The sequence below is a fragment of the Dipodomys merriami genome, unplaced genomic scaffold, assembly GCF_024711535.1.
Source record: "Dipodomys merriami isolate MVZ:Mamm:240054 unplaced genomic scaffold, mDipMer1.0.p SCAF_12, whole genome shotgun sequence".
In the NCBI taxonomy this organism is placed as follows: Eukaryota; Metazoa; Chordata; class Mammalia; order Rodentia; family Heteromyidae; genus Dipodomys; species Dipodomys merriami.
The window spans coordinates 35,454,644-35,480,012 of NW_027202493.1; the positions used below are offsets into that span (position 1 = coordinate 35,454,644).

The following is a 25,369-nucleotide window of genomic DNA, read 5'->3' on the forward strand; positions in this document are numbered from 1 at the left end:
AAGGTTTATTTAATTTCTCTGAATTTTAGAGTCTTTGGAAAACTGCGATAACAATGACAGTCATTCTGAAATATAAGGAAATACTTATATACACAGAAAACACAGCATAAAATAGAAGTATGAAGTTCAGTGTTGGAAGGCAGGATCTGAGCATAGTGCTTGGAAGATGCACCCAGGAGTCCCGCGAAGGGTTCCACACAGGTGTACTGTCGATATTCTTTCATGTTCTTTTTGTAGTGCTTTTGTGACATCCTTAGTATCCTCAGCGCCTGCCAAATGTTATAATGTGGACCCGTGAAATGATTTCATTATTTTATATCAATGTGAAGTAGTTTTAATTCCAAAACGTATTTATTCCCCTGAGACTCTGCACTTGGAGGATTTTCCAGTCATTTTCAAAGCCAATGAATATAAGTCACACTTTGATGTGACAGTGGGGTGCAGAATGAACATTGTGGTGGGAATAGTAATTTGTCCCTAGATTCTTCCTATAGGACATTAGAACAGCCTACTAGCCTCATGTCATCAAACTCCCTTTTCTTACCGATGCCTCTTCTGCTTTCCACTTCTACCATGTGATGTATGTGCACATGCACGTGCACCTGTGTGTGCCCGTACTGGGGCCTGAACTCAGGGCTTGGGCAGAATCCCTTGGCTTTTTCACCCAAGGCTAGACTTGTACTACTTGAGCCACAACTCCACTTCTTGCTTTTTGTTTGTTCACTGGAGATCAGACTCTTAGGAATGTTCCTGCCCAGGCTGGCTTTAAACTTCAATGCTCAACTCTCAGCCTCCTACCTAGGCAGAATTACAAGATAGGCGTGAGCCACCAGCATTTAGCTGTCTACCCTATTCTGATCTTCTCCATCCAGTACCTTCACTCCAAAAACATCCCTCACAAAAATATACTGAATCATTCATGCTGAAAATTGCATTGTGGTTGCTATCTGCACCACACAGGCTTATGCATGACAGTGTATTATCCCAAAACCAAATCAAGCCTGTTTTATAAATCTTAACTCCTCCACAAAGCCGGCTCCTCCCGCGTCTCTGCTCCCCACACGGGGCCTAATAACATTCTGGATACTCATCAGACAAAGTTGTTTTACTGTAATTAAAGACTGGTGCACTCACACATGTCTGTTACAATTAGGTGGGTCTTTCATATTAAGGCAAGTCGTTCGGAGAAAATGTTGGAATGAAAAAGTGAGTTTGATCTCGAAGCAAGAGGAAAGAGGGGATGGCAAATTACTCTACACGATTATTACAGAGCAGCTCTTCATCTTCCCTGACAGTTCATGACCAGAACAAAGTGCACTTAGGAGAGGAATATAAAAATGCTTTTACTCCTATTTGGAAGAATAAAAAAGTAACAGAAAAGGTAAATAAGTTATTGGTTTCATTTTTTTAAAGCCTCTCTCTTTCCCTCTCTCCCTCTTCTTCTTCTTCTTCTTTTCCCTCTTCCTTTCTCTCTCTCTCTCTCTCCCTCTCCCCCTCCTCCTTTCTTTTCCCATCTCTCCTATCCTCCCTTCTTTCCCCTCCCCCTTGTTTTTCCTTTGCTTCCAGGGTTAGAACCCAGAGCACCATACATGGTAAATATATTCTCTCACAGTGAACTGTGTCATCAGCCCTTGTTGGCTTTTGTGTGTGTGTGTGTGTGTGCATTTTACTTGTAATATTTTATTAACTATATTTAAAGTTTGACTAAACAATATCCCTTCTGTAATCTGACAACTTCAAATAATGAAGGATGTTAAAGAATGTGAATATTATAGAGAAACCATGATCGCCTTTATATCAGTTGTGTGTTGCTTCTCAGGAAACACAGCTTTTCCCTAATTCCTTTCCTTTCACAGCTGCTCCTGTTATTGACTTCTGTCAGTTTTTCACCTCTAAGGCCTGTATGAAAGGTAGAAGCCCCACAGGTAGAAAAGGAGCTCTGCTGTTTTTCTCTCTGGTTAGCACGGAAAGACGAGTCAGTGAAGGATGCTGAAGAAAATCAGCATATTATTTTTGAGATATCAGCTCACGGGGAGATCATTGGCGCATTTCTTTTCAAAGAAGACTCCTTCCCAAAGACAAAAGAAACGGTTTCCATTGGTAGTGACATTTTAGGAAGACTCTTAGCATTCAGATGTTTTTTTAATTCATTATCTTTAAGTAGTTGTGCAGTAGTTGTAGCAGTGTTTGAAGACAGTACATCTGGATCAGTGTCATCCCCTTCATCATCCTCACCCCTTTTCGACCCACCTCTTCCCTTATTTTTCTTCATTTTGTGGTAAATGAATTCTCGACAGTATTCCCCTCCCTCCCCCCCAACTCCCCTTTTTATTCATCTACCTCTCTCCCCTTGGTCCTACTCTTCTCTTGCATGTACCTGTTTCTTGATGTTTTGTTGGGCTTTATCCTAGTCTTTCTAGAAGATTATATGACTTGAGCTCTCCATAGTCTATTATACTTCAGCCAACACACTTGGAACCACTTTCATTCTGCCTAAACATGTCTGTCCTGCTGTTTTGCCTTCACCTTATGGTTCTTCTCCCTTCCCCCATGTAGCTGATAAGCTATTTGGTGGATAACCCAAGCTGTTAACATGACCAGTCCCCTACAGTGTGGTCTCAGGATTCATCGTCAGCCACATCTGTCCTATGATATCCTATATAAGAGATCATTTTGAATTTCTTTAAGATTTTATAGCTTTCCACCTGGGCTTTGCGTTGACCATTTCGGGCATGTGTTTCTCCTTGTGGAGACTTTCCATACTAATCTAGATGAATACTAGCCTTGTCCCCTTGTGGATAACCCTGTCCTGTCTGGGTTTTTCACAGCCACAGAGGGTCAGTGACCAACACTCCATGCTTTGTGTTCCTTTAGCACAGTTCATTTCACATTCCTTTAGGGACAAATGAAAAATGGTGATTCCTCTTCCTCAAAGATCATACTCTTTTCCCCATCCACGGGATTCTCCATCTGCTCTCAGATAGAGAGCAAAGCCAGCCAAACATCCTACTCATGATAGCAGTTATTGTTTTAGGACTGTGACAGAAAAAAGATGGCACAGTGAAAAATGGCTTCACCAAAACAAATTTAAAGAAGGAAGAGTTGCAAAAGATCAAAGGAGGGATGGTGAGTCACCCAGGCGGTAACCATCCTAGGAAACCTGTGGGGAGCAGTAGAGAAATTGAACAGTACCAACAGCTTCCATTTTGTTGCTATTTTCGCTCTCTCTTTTTACTTTTTATTTTAGGTGGTGTCTTATTTTAGCATCGTAATGTAGAAAATCAGACCACTGAAGGCTTTTCGCCATGAGCACTTACATAAGTACATCTCAAACACTCTGATATGCTGGTTTCCATTTTCATTCATTTCCCAATTTGCTCTCTATTAGCCTGTGAGATTTCTTCTCTGGCTTGTTGGGTGTATTGAAATATATGAATGGACTTCTAACTATTGGGGGGAATTTTCTAGATTTTCTTGATATTGATTGCTAAGTCCACGGAAATTAGGAAACACATGCTTGATTAGCTCAGTTCTCTTAAATGAGCAAAGGCATTTTATTGCCCAGTTTAGGAGATATTTTATATACATTTGATAAGAATGCAACGGATGGGGTTGGTTGGCAGACTCTTTTAGTAACTATTTCCATTTTCCTTTCAATTACAGAAGTAGTAGTTTTGAAGTGGAAACTCAATTGGGCCACTTTTATTTGGGTTAATTTCCACCGTACTTATTTGAATATCTGTTATGATGTGCTTACATATTCATAGTACTGCTATTTTTCAATTTGAATATCCCAATTATGCAGTGAGGCTTGTTTCATTGAGCTTATAGTTCCATATATGCACATACTGTATTTTCAATAAATTTACCCCCTCTGTTACTTGGCTGTTATAGTAAACATATAAATATGACTATATAAAATACATTTTGATAAATATATATATATATATATATAAAGAGAATACCAGAACCTGATTGCTGTAGAGAACCAAAAGATCAATAATAATTTTTAGTACTGCTCAAATAAAGAAAATATCCAAATGATTATTATAGTGTTCTAATTCATTGTTTGGGGGACCAAATCATAAATGCAGAGCATCTTATAAAATTGTATAATTATGTAATGGAACTGGCATGGGGTGCACACCTATGCTCTAGGCACTCTTGAGGCTGAGGCAGAAGGATTGTCGTTAGAAGCCAGACTGGGTGATAAAATGAAACCTGATCTGAAAAATAAAATAGTTAATTTTTCTCATAAAGCATTTGCAATGCTGCTTTAAAATATTCACTAGCCAATTTTTAAATATTTTATACAATTGATTTTACATGTTTTTTTAAATGTCTTTTTTCTATGAAATTTTTTTCATGGTAATAAAAATAGCTTTGGTTCTTGAAAGTTAACCTATTAAAATATTGTGTGTTAATTATGCCTCTATATAGGCATTTTAAATAAGAGAATTTGTGTACATTTGTACTTTATTTAAGCCAATTACTTTAAATTATAGATAAGGTATATGTCACTGACAAAGAATAGCTGATAATTAGGGAAGTATATTCTTTTCTTTTTTTGTCACAAGTCAATGATTTAACTCTTCTTCTGTGATAAGGTCACATACTCCTGTGATTGCCTCTTTATTTTTTCTATTCTTCTTTATAATAAATAATCAATAACACAGTCTGTCTATTCATATCAAATCCTGCTTCACTACAAAATATCACTTTCACATTAGCATCTCTATGTGAAAACACCTTTATATACAAAAAATAAACACAAAACTTTATGTTGCAGAATTTTCCAAATTAAAGGGTATTCAGAAGTTAGCAAATCCAATATTTCAAAAAATATTCATCGTTCACTTGGGGTTATATTTGTTTTTTTTTTTTTTCGTTTTCTCGCTCAGATTCTATTAAAGCAAGTAATTAGGTTATAAAAAACTAGTCAGTTATTGGTCACTGGTAAATGAATGTAAGTCATTTCCCACTTTGTAAAAACTTCATTTAGTGTCGAGGGCCATTAACAGAAATTAGTAATGATTTCCATTTTCAAAAGTTGGAAAATTAACAATGGACTGTTCTTGTCCAAGGATGTCAACTCTCAGTTCTGTATTCCAATTTCAAAAGAGAAACATTCCAGTTGTTTTCTATTTGATATTTTGTTTGGCTGAGAAAAATTTTAGGTGAAATGCAATAGGCATGCCCTTGTAGCTGTGGGGCGCTTTGAATTGGTGACAATTTAGGAATAAACATTGATGGCATTATTAGGTTTTAGCAATTTGGCTAAACATATACCAATTGGTATCTATAAACAACTTACAGAAACCAATAATATTATAATAAATTACATCTTCATTGCCTCGGTGGTATTGGAAATTATATTTTTCCCATGCCCATACATGGCTCTTTGAATAATAGTTATTTTTATTTTTGGCAGTCGTGGGGCTGGACTCTGGGCCTGAACACTATCCCTCAGCTCTTCATCTCAAGCTAGTGCTCTACCATGGCACCAATTCTAGTTTTATATGCTTATTTGGTGCTGAGGAATGGAACCCAGGGCCTCATGCATGCGAGGCAAGCACTCTACCACTGATCCAACTTCCCAGCCCCAGCTAATAGTTTTAATGAAATTTTCTAAGTCCACTGACTGTTTTGACTCTTAAATATATAGCATATTAATCAGTAGAAAATACAAATTATGCTCTGTAGTAACCATTTGGAAAATCTGCCATAGTGAAAGAAGAGTATGTAGATTATCTTTCTAAATATTGATCTGTCATTTCTTTTTTTGTTTCGGTTATGGGAATTGAACTCTGGGCCTGGGCACTGTTCCTCAGCTCTTCAGCTCAAGGCAAGTGCTCTACCACTTGAGCCACAGTGCCACTTCCTGTTTTCTGGTGGTTTATTGGAGATAAGAGTCTCATGGACATTCCTGCCTGGGCTGGCTTTGAACCATGATAACTCAGATCTCAGCCCCCTGAGTAGCTAGGATTACAAGTGTGAGCCACCAGCGCCTGGCTTGACTTGTCATTTCTTAAAGTGCTTCCCAAAGTTTTGCTTATGTTGAAAAGAATCAGTGTCATAAAAATTACCATTCTAAATTAATAGTTGTATAAGTGTTAACACCTGACATTTTTCATGATCAGAGGACCATGTAGCAAAAAAAGCTAAGGTTGCACATCTTGGTTCACAACTACAATCCCTGCTCAGAGATAGAGATGAGGCAGTTTAAGCCAGAATAACAAAAACTTAGCAAGATTTTATGTCTGTATTTCTGTAATTTCAGATTCATGAAACATAAATAGGAAGATTGTGATCTGAGACTACACTAGGTAAAAAGCATGAACTCTATCTGAAAAATGAAGTAAAAGGTTCTGGGGGTATGGTTTAAGTAGTAGAGTACTTGCCTAGCAAGTGCAAAGAGAAAGAAAGAAAGAAAGAAAGAAAGAAAGAAAGAAAGAAAGAAAGAAAGAAAGAAAGAAAGAAAGAAAGAAAGAAAGAAAGAAAGAAAGAAAGAAAGAAAGAAAGAAAGAAAGAGGAAGGAAGAAAATACTGGAACTAGCTGTCCTTTACTCAATAATTTTTCCTCAAATTATGAAACATTCAAATATTTTTAAAAAAACAGCAAAGTGCAGTTTCCAAAGAGCAGATGCATGATTAGATTAGAAAGAGCAGTTGCATCATAAAAAATTTTCCTTCTTGAAAACCTATTAGTAATAAATAAATAAATAGAAAATTAACGGTTTATGTAATTGTGTTTATCATGTAGATATTATTTCAAACAAATCGAAGCATACACTCATACTCATCAGCTGGGCCAGTCATTGGTGAAAGAGCTGAAGAATCCAAGCAGGCAGATGGTTCACCTTCTCTACCATCTACTGGTCTTCAATTCTGTGAGAGTACCTTGTCTCTGAGGATTTAGTCTAGCCAGTCATCTACAAAACAGTAGAGTGCTTTCTATTCCCCTTCCAAAATATAAAAATCCTGTGATTCTATTTTCCACCAAAGCTAATAAAGATTAGTAAGAGAAATCCCTCTAGGGGAATAAAAATAAGAGATATTGAACCTGTACTTATTTCTCTACATCCAGGCTTAAATTTTAGTTAAGAATCCAAGATAATGTCATATGCTTTTTGTTATGTCCATGCGCTTGATTAGGAGTGTCAGGGCCAATTCTTAGCTTAAACCTTAAATACAGGAAGCATATTAGTAAATGTACTCCAATTTTCTGATGCAAATGAACGATCACGTCTACGTGATGGGAAACTACTGATTCTTTCCTTAAGCCACTGAAGGTCTCAGGTAGATTGTACTGTTAAACTCCAAGAGTACTGGGGTTTATATGCTTCTGGGGATACCGATAATGAAATCAGAACACGACTGTGGACCTCTGCTAGCACATGCGCACACCACACTTTCAGGCCATGGCGACAAGGCCAATTCTGAAACACGAGGGACTCAAGATTTTCTGTGATGATGCTGATTCTTCCATCGATGCCAAGCCATGTTCCTCACTTTCTGAAGAGCAGAAATAAATGTAGGAGTTCCCATTCAACAGAGCAGTTAATAACTACAACACATCTTGATCATTCTTTTTTTTAATTAGCTAAATAATATTTTGAAAGTCACAGAGAAGGTTAGGATGGACTTATGCCTTTATGTGCTTACAAAGCTAACTTAACTTTATTTTCCAAAACACATCTTGCTTTTACATTCTTATTTGTGTGTGTGTGTGTGTGTGTGTGTGTGTGTGTGTGTGTGTGTGTGTGTGTGTGTGTGTGTGTGTGTGTGTGTGTGGTGGTACTGGGGCTTGAACTCAAAGCCTTACAGTTGCTAAGTAGGCATTCTATCCCTTGACCCATGCTCCTCACCCTTATACCACTTTAAATAAGATATTAGTTCCATTAATGTATCAATTCCATTAATTGCCAAGAAGATAACATAGAAATTTGAATTTAATTCTTTATTTTATTTTATTTTTTATTGTGAGAATACCGTACAGAGGAGTTACAATTACATGGGCAAGATAACGAATACATTTCTTATCAAGCATTGTTCCTCCTCTTTGTTTTCCCTTCCTGATCCTCCCCCCCCCTGCCCCCGCCACCAAAGTTGTAAAGTTCATTTTTCAGCATAACGACTTGTACATCTCATTGTTGCAATGGGTCCATGATTTGTTTTTTTCCGTTCCCCTCCACAAATTGTACCAACATCAAATACAGTGAAAGCATGGGTTATACTGTGGGGGAGAGACATACAAAGCAACATAGAAATCATCTTATAAATATGTTAGAAAGAAAACAAAACATTTGAATACTTATCTTGGGGTTCATTCCTCTAACATGACCTTATCAGACCTTTTCTGCTTGACTCAGACATTTACTAGTTATTGCAAATAAGGGAAACCATGGGACCTATGTTTCTCTGGGCCTGGCTTACTTCACTTAATAAAATTTTTTCCAAGTCTTTCCATTTCCTAACAAATGGGGCAATGTCATTCTTTCTGATGGAGGCATAGAATTCCATTGTGTACATATACCACATTTTCTTGATCCATTCATCTACTGAGGGGCATCTGGGTTGGTTCCATATCTTAGCTATAGTAAATAATGCTGCAATAAACATAGTTGTGCTGGTAGCTTTAGTATGTGTGCTTTCTTTTTTTTATCTCTACTGACCTTTTGAGCCTTTTTTTCTTTCTTCTCTCATTCTTTGCACTTCTCTTCTTTCGTTCTTTTCTGCATGACTTAATTGCTGTTCTGCTCATCCTCAGATATACCCGTCATTGATGATTAGATCTTATCCCCCATTGTGAATGTAATTCTAAAGTATTTCTGCCAGCTAATTAATTCTTAATATCTGCTAATCCTATTTAAAATTTCAGAACTTTTAATAGTATTAATTTTTTAAAATTTCATAATAAATTAGAAAGGAGAAACAACCTCATGATGCTAATAGAAATATTGTGTTTGTGATGATATTCTTTTGTAATATGAATAATATAAAGAATTCAAAATCGTACAACTGAATTTTAATGCCTGCTGTAATTATTACCCATTTCAGTGGCTGTAGTGTTTACTACCGAGTCCTCGAAAGATTGAAATCATTTGCATGACTCTGTTGCAATATGCTCCAATCTTCAGAAATAGACCTGGCCAAAACTGGGATGAATACTTTCCAAAGAATACGTGCAAGGATTTTGAACATTCTTCCAAAATATCATCTTTAGTGCTAAAACTTTATCTTCCAATTCTTCTGAAAAGTTTCAAAAGGTCTTCCACATTAAAAGGATGTTTTTGTAGTTAAAATAGACACAGCACATACCAAACACACATCACCAAAATTGGATTCTAAGAATCTGAAAAACAAAAATGAAAACAGAAAACACAACATTTTAACATTTTATAAATACTATATTACATTCCAGACATCCTAATAAATTCAGAACAAGTTATATTAATCAATATTTTTTCCTCTTTCCTTATTTGGCTTGTTGGAGTTGTTCCCTTACTCTTCAATTTAAGTGCATGCTTCAGCATTTCCCTAAGAAATGCAGCTATGGCTCCCAGAGCCTTTTTTCTTGTCCCTTACTGGGTACCAGGACTTTGTGCAGTGATGGCTTGCCTTGTATTTATTCTAGATAACCATCTTTGACAGAGTCATCCAACACCTATAATGGAGATGCATTGAAAACCCATTCCATCCATTTTTTCTCTTTTTTTATTTCCAGGGAATTTTTGTTAAAATATTTTTTCTGGGTACAGAGTACCCTTTTTTATTTTTCTGATCATTTGAAATTCTTAACTATACTATGGCTCTCTGTGTCTATAATGTTGACACTGTGTGACATAGCTGGTTTTCCTTTCTTCCTTTTCTGGTTTTTTTTTCCTTCTGTGTCTATCAGTATCATATTCTAGGGACCACATATGGCCTAATGCAAGTGACAATCTGAAATACATTTTCTGTGTTATTTTAAATAGTGTCTAGAATCCCTAATGCCAATCTCACACATCTTTATGCTTTAAGATAACTTAGTCATTTCTATTAAATTTAACCCAGGGCCCAAGTTCTTCCCTAAGTCTATCATGACTTATTTAGAATTGTTGTGCTTTCTCATTGCTCAAACCTTCTTGCACTCGGAATTCCATTTTATCTTTCAGATATTAATGATACGTTGTGATATTTTTAAACAAATTGTCTTGTGTAGGTCACATCTCTCTAATGACGTGAAGTAACCCTTTAGAATGTGCAGATTGTGACACAGAATTGTAAAAATTACCTCTTGCCCTTTCATTCCCAGAATATTTCAGAAAACTCAGAAGATGCTCAATAAATGTCTATTGCATTGCTTTATCAGTATCCTCATTTAATGCATTACGATTCTTACTTCCTATCTTGTCCTTGCCTAATATTATTTCCTTTTTGCTTAATTACATGCAATATAAACTTCTTAAGAGCCAATTAGTTTTAAATTTAACTGGCCAAGATTGTGACAAACTTTATGAGCGTGACCTAGAACATATTTTGTTTTATTTTCCTTTTATCGACTAGGCTACCAAGGACAAGAAGCAGCAACAAATCAGACTATCTCAAGGAAAGCTGAGTTCTGAGTAGCAGAGTTATCTGCAGTTTTCAAATTCAGGAAGGTACGAGGTGCTGTTTCCAGAAACAGAAAGTTTTAACCAGGATGTTGAAGCTGAATAAATACACTTAAGCTGCATATTGGGAATAGTATCTGTAAGGTTACTGAAAGGAGAATGACACATGGATCAGACAGAAGAGTTTATTTGGGAGAGCCAACTGCTGGGCCGCTCTAAAGACAGGGTCCTGAACTAATGGCTGAGAGAGATTATATAGGGAAGGGCAAGAAGGAGGTGTGGCCATAGCCCATGAGAAAGTGACCTCAGAGGATGAGGAAGTGACCTGAGAGCCTGGGAGACCTCCCACTCTCAGGTGGGCCAGTTACCTGCATTACAGGTGCTGGGCAGGGACTTCTCGGGAGGACCACATGCAGTTTTGCATGCAGAGAGAACACAGGGGATGGAGTCTACATGCAGTTTTGCATGAAAAGAAAACAAAGAGAAAAGGACATTTTTTCCCCCTGGAGGACCTAACGGTATTCAGGTAGAGAGTCAACACTATAGAATAACAATAACAATAATGGTAGTTCATAGTTTACTCTCTCTCTCTCTCTCTCTCTCTCTCTCTCTCTCTCTCTCTCTCTCTCTCTCTCTCTCTCTCTCTCTCTCACACACACACACACACACACACACACACACACACAAAGAGAAAGAAAAGCTTAGAATTCTGGATCATGTATCATGATTGTGTATGCATACAAGAGAGTTGAATGGCTTTCCTCTATAGCTAATGCTTTTTAGGGCTCCGTTGCTGAGTGCGTCCATCCTTCTTTACTTTCTTAGGGATTGATTATTGAGCAAGATGGCCTGTGCTCCCACAGAAGAAATGCAACTTCAAGAGTTTTCTGAGCTTTTGGCTTGTTTCCTAAGCAATCACCCCTAGAACCTGCATGCTCCTGCATACCACAACACTTTGGAGCTGTTTGAAGAACAGCTGTGAGTGCTTATAACTCATTGCCATTAGAGGTATACATGCCACTGTACCAAAGCAGCCCTGACTTAGACCCAATGTCAAAAACATGATTTTCCCACTGATGCAACTTGAAAATTTTAGGAGCTTAATTCCTAATACAATACTTCACGAATGTGTATTGGTTTTCTTATTTCTAAAATGCTTTAAAAAGATACAGCACATTTCCTCTTGCTTAGTATGTAAAATACTCTAAAAAATACTCTTTTCCTGAAATTCAATTTATATTCTAAGTTTTAGGATACAAGAAAGCTAATTGAAACAACTCAACCATATAAATCAAATTAACTTAAAATTTAAATCTTATTTTTTTTAAAAAAAATCTCATAGTAAACAAAGGATAACTTCACATGCATAATGAAGTACAGGATTAAGACAGCCACTGAGTTAATTCAAGCTAAAAATCTCCTTTCCGGTAACTTTAATGAATATTTTCAGCAAGAGTACGGAAGTCTCATTTTATCTAAAAAACTGTCTTGGCTTTTAATGGAACCTTTCATGGGTGTAAACACTGACATTACTTTTCTAAGGAGGTTTATAATTTACATTTTAGTGTTTGTCACAGACTATTAGATTTACAGACTTCTATTTCCAACTTTCTCTTAATTAAGACAGTCCTGGAAAGGATTAACACTCATTTTTAAATTTAATTTTATTGTCAAGCTGATGTCAGAGGTGTTATATTTACATACATAAGGTAGTGAATACATTTCTTATAGAACTTGTTACCCCTCTCATTTTTCTCCCACTTTCCCTTTCTCAATCCACCCCCCAAGTTGTATAGATCATTTCCAACATATTGTCTTGTGAGTATCACTGTTGGATTGCTTCGCCTTTTATCCTTTGTCTCACCATTTTGCTGTTCCTCTTCCCTTCCCTAATTCAGATAAATGTATATACAATACCCAGGGTACCAAAATCAAGTACAGTGACAACAGGGGATAAACCATATAAAAAACACATATAAAAAAGAAAAAAGAGATCACATAGTACATTAAAAACAATAGTATCAAAGTAAAACCTCTTGCCATAAGAGAAATGCAAATCAAAACAACAACCTCACCCACTATTGGTGGGAGTGTAGTCTTGTTCAACCACTCTGGAAAGCAGTGTAGAGGTTCCTCAAAAGACTAAATATAGAGCTCCCCTATGACCCAGTAATACCATTTCTGGGCAAATAATCACATACAAGGCCATAGCAAAGCTACCAGCACAACCATGTTTATTGCACCATGATTTACCATAGCTAAGCTATGGAACCAACCTAGATTCCCCTCAGTAGATGAATGGATCAAGAAACTGTGGTATATATACACAATGGAATTCTATGCTTCCATCAGAAAGAATGATATCTCCCTATTTGTAAGGAAATGGAAAGACTTGGGGAAAAAATCATATTAAGTGAAGTAAGCCAGACCCAAAGAAACATAGATCCCATGTTTTCCCTCATTTGTAATAATTAGAATATGTCTAGGGTAGCCCTCACAGATGAGCAGAAGAGCTCAGTGGCTATGTACATATGAGATTAGGCTATACAATCATTCTTAAAGTCAGGAAATGTCCCCTGCACACTTTCAGATCACAGATGGGATCTGTAAACTATAGCAATGTGTTTAGACATTGTCATCTTAAGTTTGGAGGTGGCATTTCTGGAAGAGGTTGGCCTTTCTTCCTTTTATTCAAGCTTCTGTACTTCACAAATATGCTTTGTAAGCTAAGTCTGATGATGAAGAAATATTGAGTGTGGCATGACCTTTATTTTTTTCCTAAAGCAAGAAGTTTGTGACTGTACAATCTACAGCTTATTGAGCTAAGGCTGTTTTACTGATATATTATAGTGGTTCTCAAAATTAATTTAAGAATCAACTGTGATTGTTTTAAAAAACTATCCATTTCAGATTACCACCACAGCTTTGTGGAACTGGAATCCACATTACTGGGTCTTGGGTCAACTAACTTTGCATTTTTAAAATCTCTGTGGCTGAGTCTGATAAATGGTAGAGGTTAGAACCTGGAAAGGTGACTAATTGAGTTTAAAAGAATTGGATAATTGGGAACGACTTGACAAAACATGAAAATACTTATTTTGATGCAAATATTTAAATTAAAAATGGATTTGTTAAATGGCAGATATTTTGTGCAACTCCTAAAATGTAGTTACAATAAATAGATAGATAAATAAATGCTTGGTTTGGGGCTATCTTTACATTGTTTACATTTGGTTTTGTTACAAATGAGAGTATCTATCTTTGCCAAATTTTTTTCTAGGTGGAGCTAAAACATTATATTATTATATTGGAACAGGCATTGCCATTGTGAAATGGAAAGATGTGTCTAGAGATAAATTGTCATGTATAAAACAGCACCCTGTGACAGAAATCTCTATCTCTATCTCTATCTCTCTAATTTTTTGGGCTGCATAAACACAAAAGACCTTAGGATACCTGGTCTATTCATAACGACCAGAAAATTGTATCAAATGAAAGAAGAGAACTTGGCTTTGTAAAGACAGAATGCCCTAAAAGAAGAGGAAATCACAAGGGAATGTGATTTTTACAGTTAGAGCATTTTTAGGATTTCATTCATCTGAAATACTATTTTTATTTTTGTTGTTCACGGGGTCTGAACTCTGGGCCTGGGAACTGTCCCTCGGCTCTAGATCTCTACCACTTGAGCCACAGCACCACTTCCCACTTTTTCTGCTTATGTGGTGCTGAGGAATCGAACCCAAGGCCTCATGCATGCTAGGCAAGCACTCGACCACTGAGCCACCTTCCCAGCCCTGAACTATTTTAAAAGGTCACTTGGCTTTTTTTTTTTTTATATAAAGTAAAGAACAGAAAATCTTACTCATTATTTGTTTTTTTTCCCAAATCATTTATTTCTGAAGAAGAATAGAAAAGTTCTTAGCAGAGTCTGTTTCCTTCATGGAAGAGCAAAGCAGCATTACTACTGATCCTAACAAGTACATTTAGAGAGCAGGACAGAGACCTAGGGTTCAGTACTGATGGTGCTTTCTGATTTTGTTGTCAGCTCTCCATAGGCTATGCAGTCACCTTCAGTCGCTTTCCTCTGTTATTTACTCTTCCAGTCTCCTCTCTCTTCCCTCCCCTTTCTCTCCCTTCCTTCTCTCTCCCTTCCTTCTCTCTCCCCCACCTTAGTGGGTGCTGTTCACTTGCAGGCAGGTCCTTTAACCTAAGCAGATTACTGTAGACATAGAAGCACGAAGGACAGAGCCAGCTAGTGAGCTTTCCAAGGAAGAGATTTGGCTCTAACTAGGACACTAAGCTTTTCAGCCTTCTGCTTATTTACCTAAGTCAGCAGGATGCAGTGTCTCTGGGTGCTTAGTGGACTCCTGGGGAATGGGGGGGAACGGGGGACCCAACAAAAGCAGAAGTGGCAGCCGCTGCACATGTGGGAGTGTGTGCCATTAAAGGAAGCAGTTGCTAATAAGGGCCTGTGAGACCTGGGTTTCCTTGGTTTCCATGACAGTTATTAGGTACCATAGAAATTGAATTGTCTCCCACAATGCTCTGAGGGGAGAGGGGGTGCTCCCGTGACAAAGCAGTGCAGTTATGACTTGCAGTAAACCGTCCTTTGGAGAATGCAATCCTCCCTGGATTATTTTGCTCTTATTCCTTTTCAACCCTCCTTTCAGTGGACTTGGCATTTTAGCCAGAAGACCCTGGCACCTGCTGCACCATGTCTCAAACACTATTTTTCCCCCTTTTTATCTAGACCTGAGCTTGGCAAAGCAAGGATATGAACAATTGTGCAGGTGGGCTGCTGAGGGCCAGTGAAGAGATCAGGCGTCCAATCAGGGATTGGCAACCTGCAGCCCTGCCAATATGCCCCTGCACCAGATTTCTGTAATCCCTGCCCGGGAGACTGCCAGCAATGGGAGAAGTTCAATGGGCAGAAACAAAGAGAAGAACAAGGAAGTCGAGGTAAGAGGAGGTTTGCCTTGACAAACTTAGAGAACTATGGATTGTAGCCAACACAGCTTGCGCTCTTTCTGTCTCTGTCTCTGTCTCTCTCCTCTTCTCTCTCCTCTCCTCCTTGATCTCTGTTTCTTGCTGTGAGCAACAAGATGTGGCTCAGGTGTAAGAACAGTCGAATTCCAGCTGTCAGCTTCTAATAGTAGAGTGGGAGAGAATCATTTGCAACTAACAGGGACATAGGAAACAAGTTGTTTTCTGAATAAAGAAAAGAAGCAGATGGATTAGGACATTTGGCATTTGACAGATCATCACTTCTGCCTTTTTCTGACCAATCCACAAAATCACTTTTCACATCTTTGACTCATGGGATAGAACCCAGATGTCCTGAATTGGTCATGGATGCTGCCCTTGTCCATTTTCAGACACTAGGATGGTTGATGTGCGCCAAATCTGCTCACAGCTCATGAAACTTACATGTGCAAAAGTAACTTTCTTAACATAGTAGTAGAGATGTCAGGGAGAGAAAGCTGTAACACTGAATACATAGCACATAACAGGGTAACTTTGTTGTCATTTCTTGATAGTGTACGGATGCACATGGCTTTTACTTGCTGTCTGTTCAATTATATTTTATTCTTTATGATAAAAAAGCATTGCTTGAAACAACATAGTATATAATGCTTATTATATTTCGGTTTTGTTTTAGAGTGAACCTAATGAGCTATCGATGTAACTTACACTGTATGAAAGTTTGGTTATGAGTACCTGTTTCAAAGGGTTTTAAGAAAGGGATTGAGTAGAGTCAAGCAGACTGGGTGAAAAGTAAGTACTGCTAAGATCACCTCAAAGGAATGTAGAAATTAGAAATCAAGCAGGCATTCTTAAAAGACCAATGCACGCTTTGAATCCCCACATGAAGTTAACCTAGACTGCCAGTGAGACCCTGTCTCAAAAAACAGAACTGGATCTGTAATCCTCTTATTCTTTTTAAACAATTATAGTTAGTTATTTGTTTATCTTTGTAGAATATGAGCTGTTCCTACTTTAGGTCTTTGGGTTAATCTTTTTTGCCCAAGGATGTGTGCTCAAGACACACAAAAAATAAACAAGAAACAAAAATAAGGGAAATAGCAAGTGAAGTATCAAATAGGCTTGATAGGAAGCAATTAATAAACTTGTATATTTACAGCCCCCCTCCTGCTTTCTTTTACCTGGTTTGTAAAATATCATTTAAGTGTAATGAGTTCTTGATGTGGCTCAAGTGTACAGAAAACTTTAGGAGCATTTTCTGCCTAAGTTAGTGTGTGACAGACTTTTACTTTAGCAATTCCTCTAACATATGGACAACAATGGTCTTTAAGAATGAAATATAGTTGGTAATGTAACTTTGAAGATCAATATTAGCTGGAAAATCTTGATGTAATTACAGAAAACTCTGTCTTAAATGTATTAGTGTGGATTAAGGGAAACAGGAGTCACAGATCGATTCTGTGAAAACAGGTATGGAATACCATGAGCAATATATGCAAATGTTATGGATTACTTATTCACAACTTAAATCTTTGAGCAAATTTATAATATATTTAAGACAACTTCAGAGGATTTTTGAATCTTTTTTATTATTAGGTATCAATTTGTTTGGTATCTGGAATGATGAGAAATGAAAATACTACTTCATTTGCATGTCCAAATCAGACCTCTTCTGTTACTGATTTCTACTTAGCGTGAATCAGATAAAGTGGAATGGCTTAAATGACTTGACCATCAATCTCTTCCTTCCTTCTTTCTTTCTTTCTTTCTTTCTTTCTTTCTTTCTTTCTTTCTTTCTTTCTTTCTTCCTTCCTTCCTTCTTTCCTTCCTTCCTTCCTTCTTTCCTTCCTTCCTTCCTTCCTTCCTTCCTTCCTTCCTTCCTACCTTATTCCTTTCTCTCTCCCTTTTTCTCTTTTGCTCACTCTCTTTTTAAATCAATCTTTCTTTCTTTCTTTCTTTCTTTCTTTCTTTCTTTCTTTCTTTCTTTCTTTCTTTCTTTCGTTCTTTCTTTCTTTCTTTCTTTCTTTCTTTCTTTCTTTCTTTCTTTCTTTCTTTCTTTCTTTCTTTCTTTCTTTCTTTCTTTCTTTCTTTCTTTCTTTCTTTCTTTCTGTCCTTCCTTCCTTGCCAGTACTGGTACTTGAACTCATGGACCCATATTCTTGCTTAGCTTTTTAAAAAAATCTTTTGTAGAATATTTCTTCTATCCTGTGCTCATTTTTCTAGTGTTTTCAAATGATATAGTGCTTGAACTTGCTTAGTTTTTACAGTAGTACATTGATACTAGGACATATTCTCACCAAACTTTGCAAGTATTTATATGGAAACAAGTATTAATTTTTTCAGGGCAAACACACTTTGATACAATGGTGACCAAATGTAATAAATTTCCTCTTGCTGAATGAAAAGCTAATAAGCACAACTTGGAGACAAGGGGCTAGATAAAGGTTTCTTACTTGCAGGAAATAAGGAATCAATGGAGATAATTTGTGAAACAAGCTCTTCTCTAACAAGGAAAATCAATGTATTTTATTGAGGAAAATAATCCATATTCATATGAAGAAGCCACCTCCTCATGTAGAAATGAGCACCTTTTAAGGTCTACATCACATGTCCAAAAATAATGGTGGACACAAATGTCTTTGGGAAGAGAATTTTGTATTCAAATGAGACGAGTTTACTCTAGGTCAGCTACAAAAATAGGAGCCACAATGACTCCTTGACTTTTTTATTGTCATTGCAAAGGTGAGGTACAAAGGGGTTATAGTTACATAAGTCAGGGAATGAGTGCATTTCTTTTTGAACAGTGTCACCTGTCTCTTGTTCTCTCCTAGTTTTTCTCTCTTGTCTCGCCCACAAATTGTATAGTTCATTTTCTGTATAACGTCTAGTGGGTATCATTGCTGCATGTGTTCACCCTTTGTCTCACCATTTCTGGGCTACTCCTTACTCTCTCAAAGACAGATAAACTTATATACAAGACAAAAGGTACAGGAAACAAAAAACAGTGACAAAGGAGAACAAAAAAAAACAATAAACCAGTAGCAAAACCCTCTTGTTTCCATTTCCTGGAGTTCATTTAAATAAGCATCATTTTATATGATCATATGCGTATAGCTATTGAGCCTTTGTGATCCTCTCCTAAGCATATCCTCCTTTGGTCTCATTGTGTGAATGTCTAGAGTCCTGTATAACTTATCATGTCCAAGTGTATGACCCCTTGACTCTCTGAGTTCAAACACAAACAATGTTTAAGGTATATTAAGACTTTTAAATGGGACATTCCACCTCTACAGTATAAGTAGGGATTCCTTCTAGAAAATGAAACAGTATTTTCCATAAGGGATGTCAGTGGGAGTTCTAACAGGAGGAAAACTAGGTTAGCTGTGAGAAATGAATAGAAAGATTGAGCTTATATATTCTTTTAAAAGGAGATTTAGTTTTGAGTATGAGAAGGAAAAGAAGTAGTTTTAAGGTTTCAAATCCATCTTACTTTCTAATGTATGATGTTAAACATTTCTCTTTAAAAATATGGTGGACGAATGTTTAAACCTTATACACAATTAATGACTTCTCTCTATATATTTTATTACATTTTTAATTTTCTTTAAGTTGTACAAAGGAGTTCCCATTCAACAAATCACTTTGCAAGTACAATGCATCTTTATCAATGTTACTTCTTTCCATCATTCTTCTCTGTCTCTCTCATTTGATTAGCTGGTCTTAAAAATCAACAATTGCCTTTTAAGATAGGTAGACAATAAAATTTGTCTTGTGTGTTAGAAGTCAGGACTATGTAGTATAGAGCAATAGTTTCTATAAATTAAGTGATTTCTGCTACAAGAAGATTAAGAATCTGTTGAAAATCGTATTTACAATTTCCTATTGTTTTTGCTTGTTTTAACCAAAGAACCCACATGAACATTTGAGCAAATGATCCACATTCTAATGATCCACATGTTTCTAATTTAAACATAAGCCAATTTAATTTCTACTTCACTAGAAACTTAGAGACTCTTGGATAAATGAATCTACTAACAACATGAGTTGCTTTTTTATTTTGCTATATATGGAAGAATGAAAAAATAGAAATATATTTGTTAACTACCGTTGTAATCCTAGGCTGTAAAAGACAATTTCAAATTTAATACTGAATATATATTTTGAAATTTTTGCATGGCATACGGTTCTAAAGATTTACATATTTGGTTAATAACTCTAGATGCAAATAAACAGAAAAAAGAACAACAATAACACATACCAAGTTTGGATTGGGTTAATATTAAAGGTAAGAGGAGGGATATAATTTTTCTTTTAGAAACATCAGCTCCAGAGTTTGCTCAGCCAGTTAAAAATCAGTGCCATACTCTGTGACCTGTACAAGGTTTTATTACGCACTTACTTGTGGCACACATGTACAAGGCTTTATTAGCACAGTCTAGATTTTAATAGCAGAGCTAGAGTGATTATCATAGCCACTCTAATTTGTTATGAAGTAGATAGACATCATTCTATCACAAAGCTATGGATTTAGTATAATTCTATGGATTGACATTTTTATTTATATCTGGACATAAAAATATATAAATTACTGATAGAATGCATGAGTACAAGCCCCAGCAAGTTCTGGGGGTGAAAATACCAATTAGTCTCTTAGTAGCATAGAATTAATGTGAACAATGAGCTGATTTGGCTAGGATAATTTACCTACACTTATACAATCAGGATGTTAGGGTAAGATACTTCTCTAAAGATGCACATGGTACCACATTTGGTTTGCTCTAATTGAGTGTTAAGAGACCAACAGATGGGCTGGGAAGGTGGCTCAGTGGTAGAGTGTTTGCCTTGTATGCATGAGGCCCTGGGTTTAATGCTCAGCACCATATAAGCAGAAAAAGCCGAAGTGATGCTGTGGCTCAAGTGGTAGAGTGCTAGCCTTGAGCTGAAGAGCTGTGGGACAGTGCCCAGGCCCAGAGTTCAGGCCCCATGACCAAATTAAAAAAAGAGAGAGAGACTGACAGATTAGCTTCTACAAATCGCTTTTAGCAATTTTGCTAAATATGTGGCTTTGCTTCTATTAATCTTTTCTTTCTTTCTTTCTTTCTTTCTTTCTTTCTTTCTTTCTTTCTTTCTTTCTTTCTTTCTTTCTTTCTTTCTTTCTTTCTTTCTTTCATACTAAACCACTTATTAGGTTGTAATTAATTCACATTAGAGCATTGAGCCCATAAGACATCTGTCTCTTACAAAGGTAGTAAATTTCATTCTTCAAATTCTTAGCCCTCTGAGGGTGACTTAATTTTCTACTGTAAATCTGGAAATTATAACTATACCAATCTTAGTATTCAGTCAGAGTCTAAGACATATTTCATAACTCTCTGGGGCTTTGTAGGCAAATGTCTCTTAGACTCACAGTATTTCAGGCATTTCAGTCACATTTGTGATGGTTCTATTGTTGCTGTTGCCACTTGCAACTATATCTTCCATCAGAACCCAGTGGCCATTCTTGAGATGATGGTGTTATGGAAGAGGAAAGAACAGACCATGAGCCTTCCTTTCCTGTGACAAATACGCTTTACAAAGATTTGAGAGGAAAGAAGAAAAAATTTCTTTATATATGCATTATCTTGACCACTGTCCTGATTGTGTTATATTTCTCTACTTTAAATTTCCCATTCTATTCCCAAAAGTATACTTCTTTTTCTTTTTCCTAGGATGTCACTCTCAACTATAAACTGTGGGTCATCTTTCTTTCTTTCTTTCTTTGTTGTTGTTGTTGTTGTTGTTTCCTCAAGGGGTAGCTGTAGATTTGTTATTTAAAAATCCTGAACTTCGGTGAATTTAACAAAACAAAATATTTGTCTTCATTTTTAAATGAAACAAATAAATGATAGATGTATGGAATCTTGTTTTATACTGAATAGCAGAAAAAAGTTACAAAAGCCATACTGAATATCAGAGTGGAGATTAGTATTCAGGTTATTATAATTTTAAATCCTATATACTTTCTTTATAATTAAAATACCTTCATTTTCTGAACAAAATTTGTAGAAACAAAGGGTACATTAGTCGACCAGAATCAACCAAACACCAGACTTTAATGAGATTTTGGTTAAGTCATTTTGCTCCTAAAATCTTGTGGTCTTGTGGAATGAATGGTTCTCCTCTTAGAGTTGGTTTTCATGAAGACCTTAGATCTGGATATAAAGAAAGAACTGGAGCTTCAAGGAGAATACTAATGTTCCTGATGCCAAAGGTGATTTATAAATAAGCAGGGGGAAGGGAAGAGGAGAGAGAGAGGAGAAACAAAGAGATCAATTTCCCTATGGACTACTTCAATATATGCCCTTCAATGCTTATGCCTTTTTTTTTTGTTTCACATTACAACAAAAAGGACCCTAAATGTTAACTTGCCAAAATACAGTTGCAATTATTCCTGCATTGTTACCTGTGCTGTGACTGATTTCTGAAATTAGAAATAGCTTGGATCTTGGTAAAGTTGTCACAAACACGCATTTATGCACAGCCTCTGCTTGAGAGCACACTTAAGCAGAGCATACAGGTTAATGCTCTGTACGTACCAAGTGAAATGCATCGTTAGTAGGTGTGAATCTGACACTGGAGGGAGAATGCCAAGGGGTAGAAGGCTAATTCTCCTTTGCATTTCTCTAGAGAAGCACTTCCCAACTTCTCCCCTGAGTCTAAATTGCGTATTAAGAGTCCCGTGTGCTTGGAATGAATTCCACTGAGCATGCTAATAATGTTAAAATACTTTCTTATATAATGGAAACCAGGAAATTTCCATAGAATTATTTGCTTTTGGCAATGAAATTAGCATAATTCACATTATTTTTTTTAAAAGCAGATGGTGTAGGAGAGTGCATTAAAAATAAGACTGAATAGCATATTTTATTGATTATCAAATGAAAGCAATTACTGGCATACCTTTGTGAGTATATTTAAAATTGTGCATCCACTTAGTAGGTAGATACTAGAGCGCCTCCCTGGAATTAATCTTTAAAAAGTGATTATGAATTCATGGCTAAGTTAATGAAAGCCCAGGTAGTCATTGTGTTTGAGAGATGATTGAACAAAGCTCTTTCTTAGAATTGTAGTTTTATTATCTTTAAATAGTTATGCATTTTGATCACTGCCACTGCTTGAACTGAGATCTCGATATGGAAGAGTCTTGGGGCAAAAGGAGCAGACATAATGACATATGTTTTAGTAAACAGGGTTAGTAGAACTTGCCCATTGGCCAACATTTACCTTAGTTCTTTGCAGCACAAAAGGAACGCTACTGACCCGGATTTAGAATCCTTCAACCTGAGGCCCCTGTGAAGGGGAAGATCATGGCCTGGGTATTGCTTTTCCCCAGCTCCTTCCCAGGAATCTCACCGGAGCCCCTAGCAGTCGCCTTCATAAACTGCTGATGAGGATGAGAAATGACATCTGTTCGATACTCATTCTCTTTCCTGTCTCTGTAACCCTGCTAAGTAATGGAAAGAAGCTTGACAGTCAGATAGGAATGGTGATGAGACTTTGCTCTTAAAAGAGTTGAAAGGGGACTGAAGAAAAAAACCAGAGTGCTCATGAGAACCAAGTGTCACTCTTGTATTTTTCACCTTGATTGTTCATTCATCAAATTGTGCAAATCTGGATGACAAAAGACAAGGGGAAAACTTTAGCAAGATCTCTTCACCCTCCTATCCAATGAGGGCACATTTTCGAATACAAAGCCTCCAACATGCATGTTACATTCTTTTTTTTAAATATATTTTTATTGTAAAGATATTGTACAGAGGGGTTACAGTTACATGAGTAAGGTAATGAGTCCATTTCCTATGGACATTGTTACCCCTCCTTTGTTTTTCCCCTACCATCCCTTCCCTCCTCACCTTCCCAACTCCTCCCCCCTTCCCTCCCCAAGCTGTAAAGTTCGTTGTCAACATAGTGTCTTGTACATCTCATTGTTACAATGGGTCAGCCTGTATCCTTATTTCAGCATTGTGTTATTTCTCTTCCCCTCTCCAAATTAGAAAAATGTATATACAAGATGCAGGGCACCAGTATCAAATACAGTGACAACAGGGGTTATACCATGGGGAAGAACATATAAAAGAAACAAAAAATCACAAGTACACTAGAAGTACATTAAAAACAACAGCAAGAAAGATAAAACCCCTTATATCCCTATCTTGGGGTTCATTTTGCTTAGAATCATCTTATATGGTCATATGTACATATCTTTTGACCTTTTCTGCTTGTCCTAGACATAGATTAGTTATTGCAAATAAGGGAAACCATGGGACCTGTGTTTCTTTGGGCCTGCCTTACTTCACTTAATATAATTTTTTTCCAAGTCTTTCCATTTCCTAACAAATGGGGCGGTGTCATTCTTTCTGTTGTACGTTGCATTCGTAAGAGTTGATGCTTTTAATGTCACCAGGAGTAAAAGGAAATTTCTTAGGGGAAAAAGTAGCATTAGGAAAGCATTGGACGTGCAATGCTTTCAACTAAGAAAATGAAGCTCATATGGGATACAGAAAGCAAACATTTGGTCACCAGCTATGTGGCTTCACATGCAGTCACATTCTCTAAAGAAAATAATTATTCCTCCCTATAAACCTAAACAGGTTTATGCTAAGAAAGTTCCCTACAGCGGTGGATGCCCCAGAGTTTGCAGTGACTGAAATTTGCACAGATGGAATTCTGAAACAGTTCTACTTTTCAGTTTTACTCAAACTAATTAGGAAGTACTTTAGAAATTTATTCTTGGTGCTATTACAAAGATTTGACCATCTAACTTATAACAATAGCTTTTATTGTGAATCCCAAACTACTTTTCATATAAGCATATGCAGCTATTGTGGCCGTTCATTCAGGTTTCAGTAAGAGCCATTTCTGTGTGGTCAGGTTCTTAACACAGTGAGGGCTTGCTTATGATGGCCATTATTGACATCCCACCTGGACACTATATTTGAGGCCCAAGGAAAGTAGAAGAGAGTTTTAGGTTTCAGAATTAGAAGAAATGCTCTACCTGCTACATGGTTGCCTGGGGTAAATGGCAACAATGTGGTGGTTAAGAGCATATATCTGGAGAAAGGGAGAAAGGAGGGTGTTCAAATTTGGAAGCCATTGTTATTCTAGCCAACAGTGATTGATCACATACTTTGTGTTTAGTTGGAACTCCTGTGCATGCATGTGTGCGTGTGTGTGTGAGTGTGTGTGTGTGTGTGTGTGTGTGCGTATGTGTGTGTGTTTTGTTACCACTCACAACCACTCTCTGCAGTGGTTTTCTAGTTGGCATGGTAATGATTTGCCCCCAACTTTGATACATTAAAATAACTAATCTATCATGCCTTTAAATTCTGTGGGTCAAAAATTTGAGCAATTCAGAGTAGGATACTGCACTGTGGATGACTGTGGCTTTAAGTCTATGCTTCTGGGAGGGACTTAAACATTGGGAATGTCATTACATGAAATCTCATTGTCTCAGACAGTGGACGCATGGATGGAGGTAATTAGAGGCACAAAACTGCCAACCAGGAAACTGGTGTGATCTCCCTCTGTGTCTTCACATCCTCACAGTATGATGCATGTACTCCTATGGGACTCGGGTTTCAAATGTAAATTTACAACAAGCAAATCAGAATCCCACTGCTTTTATATAACAGCCTCAACAATGATCCAGCATCAATTAAGCAATAGCACATTGGTCAAAGTAACCATGTATATACCTGCCCAGAAACAAAGAGGATATATGTAGACATCGCCTTTTGATGGAAACTGTCAAT

At 36.9% G+C, this 25,369-nt stretch overlaps 1 protein-coding gene across 6 annotated transcripts in view; it reads left to right on the top strand.

The window, feature by feature from the left end:
• Positions 1 to 25,369, top strand: part of Marchf1 (membrane associated ring-CH-type finger 1) — a 508,963-nt gene that overhangs the window by 204,355 nt on the left and 279,239 nt on the right. For 2 of the 6 annotated variants that reach the window (XM_070016533.1, XM_070016535.1), the window contains exon 3: positions 15,346 to 15,554. The exons of 2 other annotated variants lie outside the window; for them this stretch is intronic. In XM_070016533.1, the coding sequence (XP_069872634.1) occupies positions 15,456 to 15,554 (99 nt within the window). In that variant the 5' untranslated portion in view covers positions 15,346 to 15,455. Of the gene's footprint in view, positions 1 to 15,345; positions 15,555 to 25,369 lie in introns of those variants that run through there. 2 more of the 6 variants (XM_070016536.1, XM_070016530.1) reach the window with 1 other exon arrangement.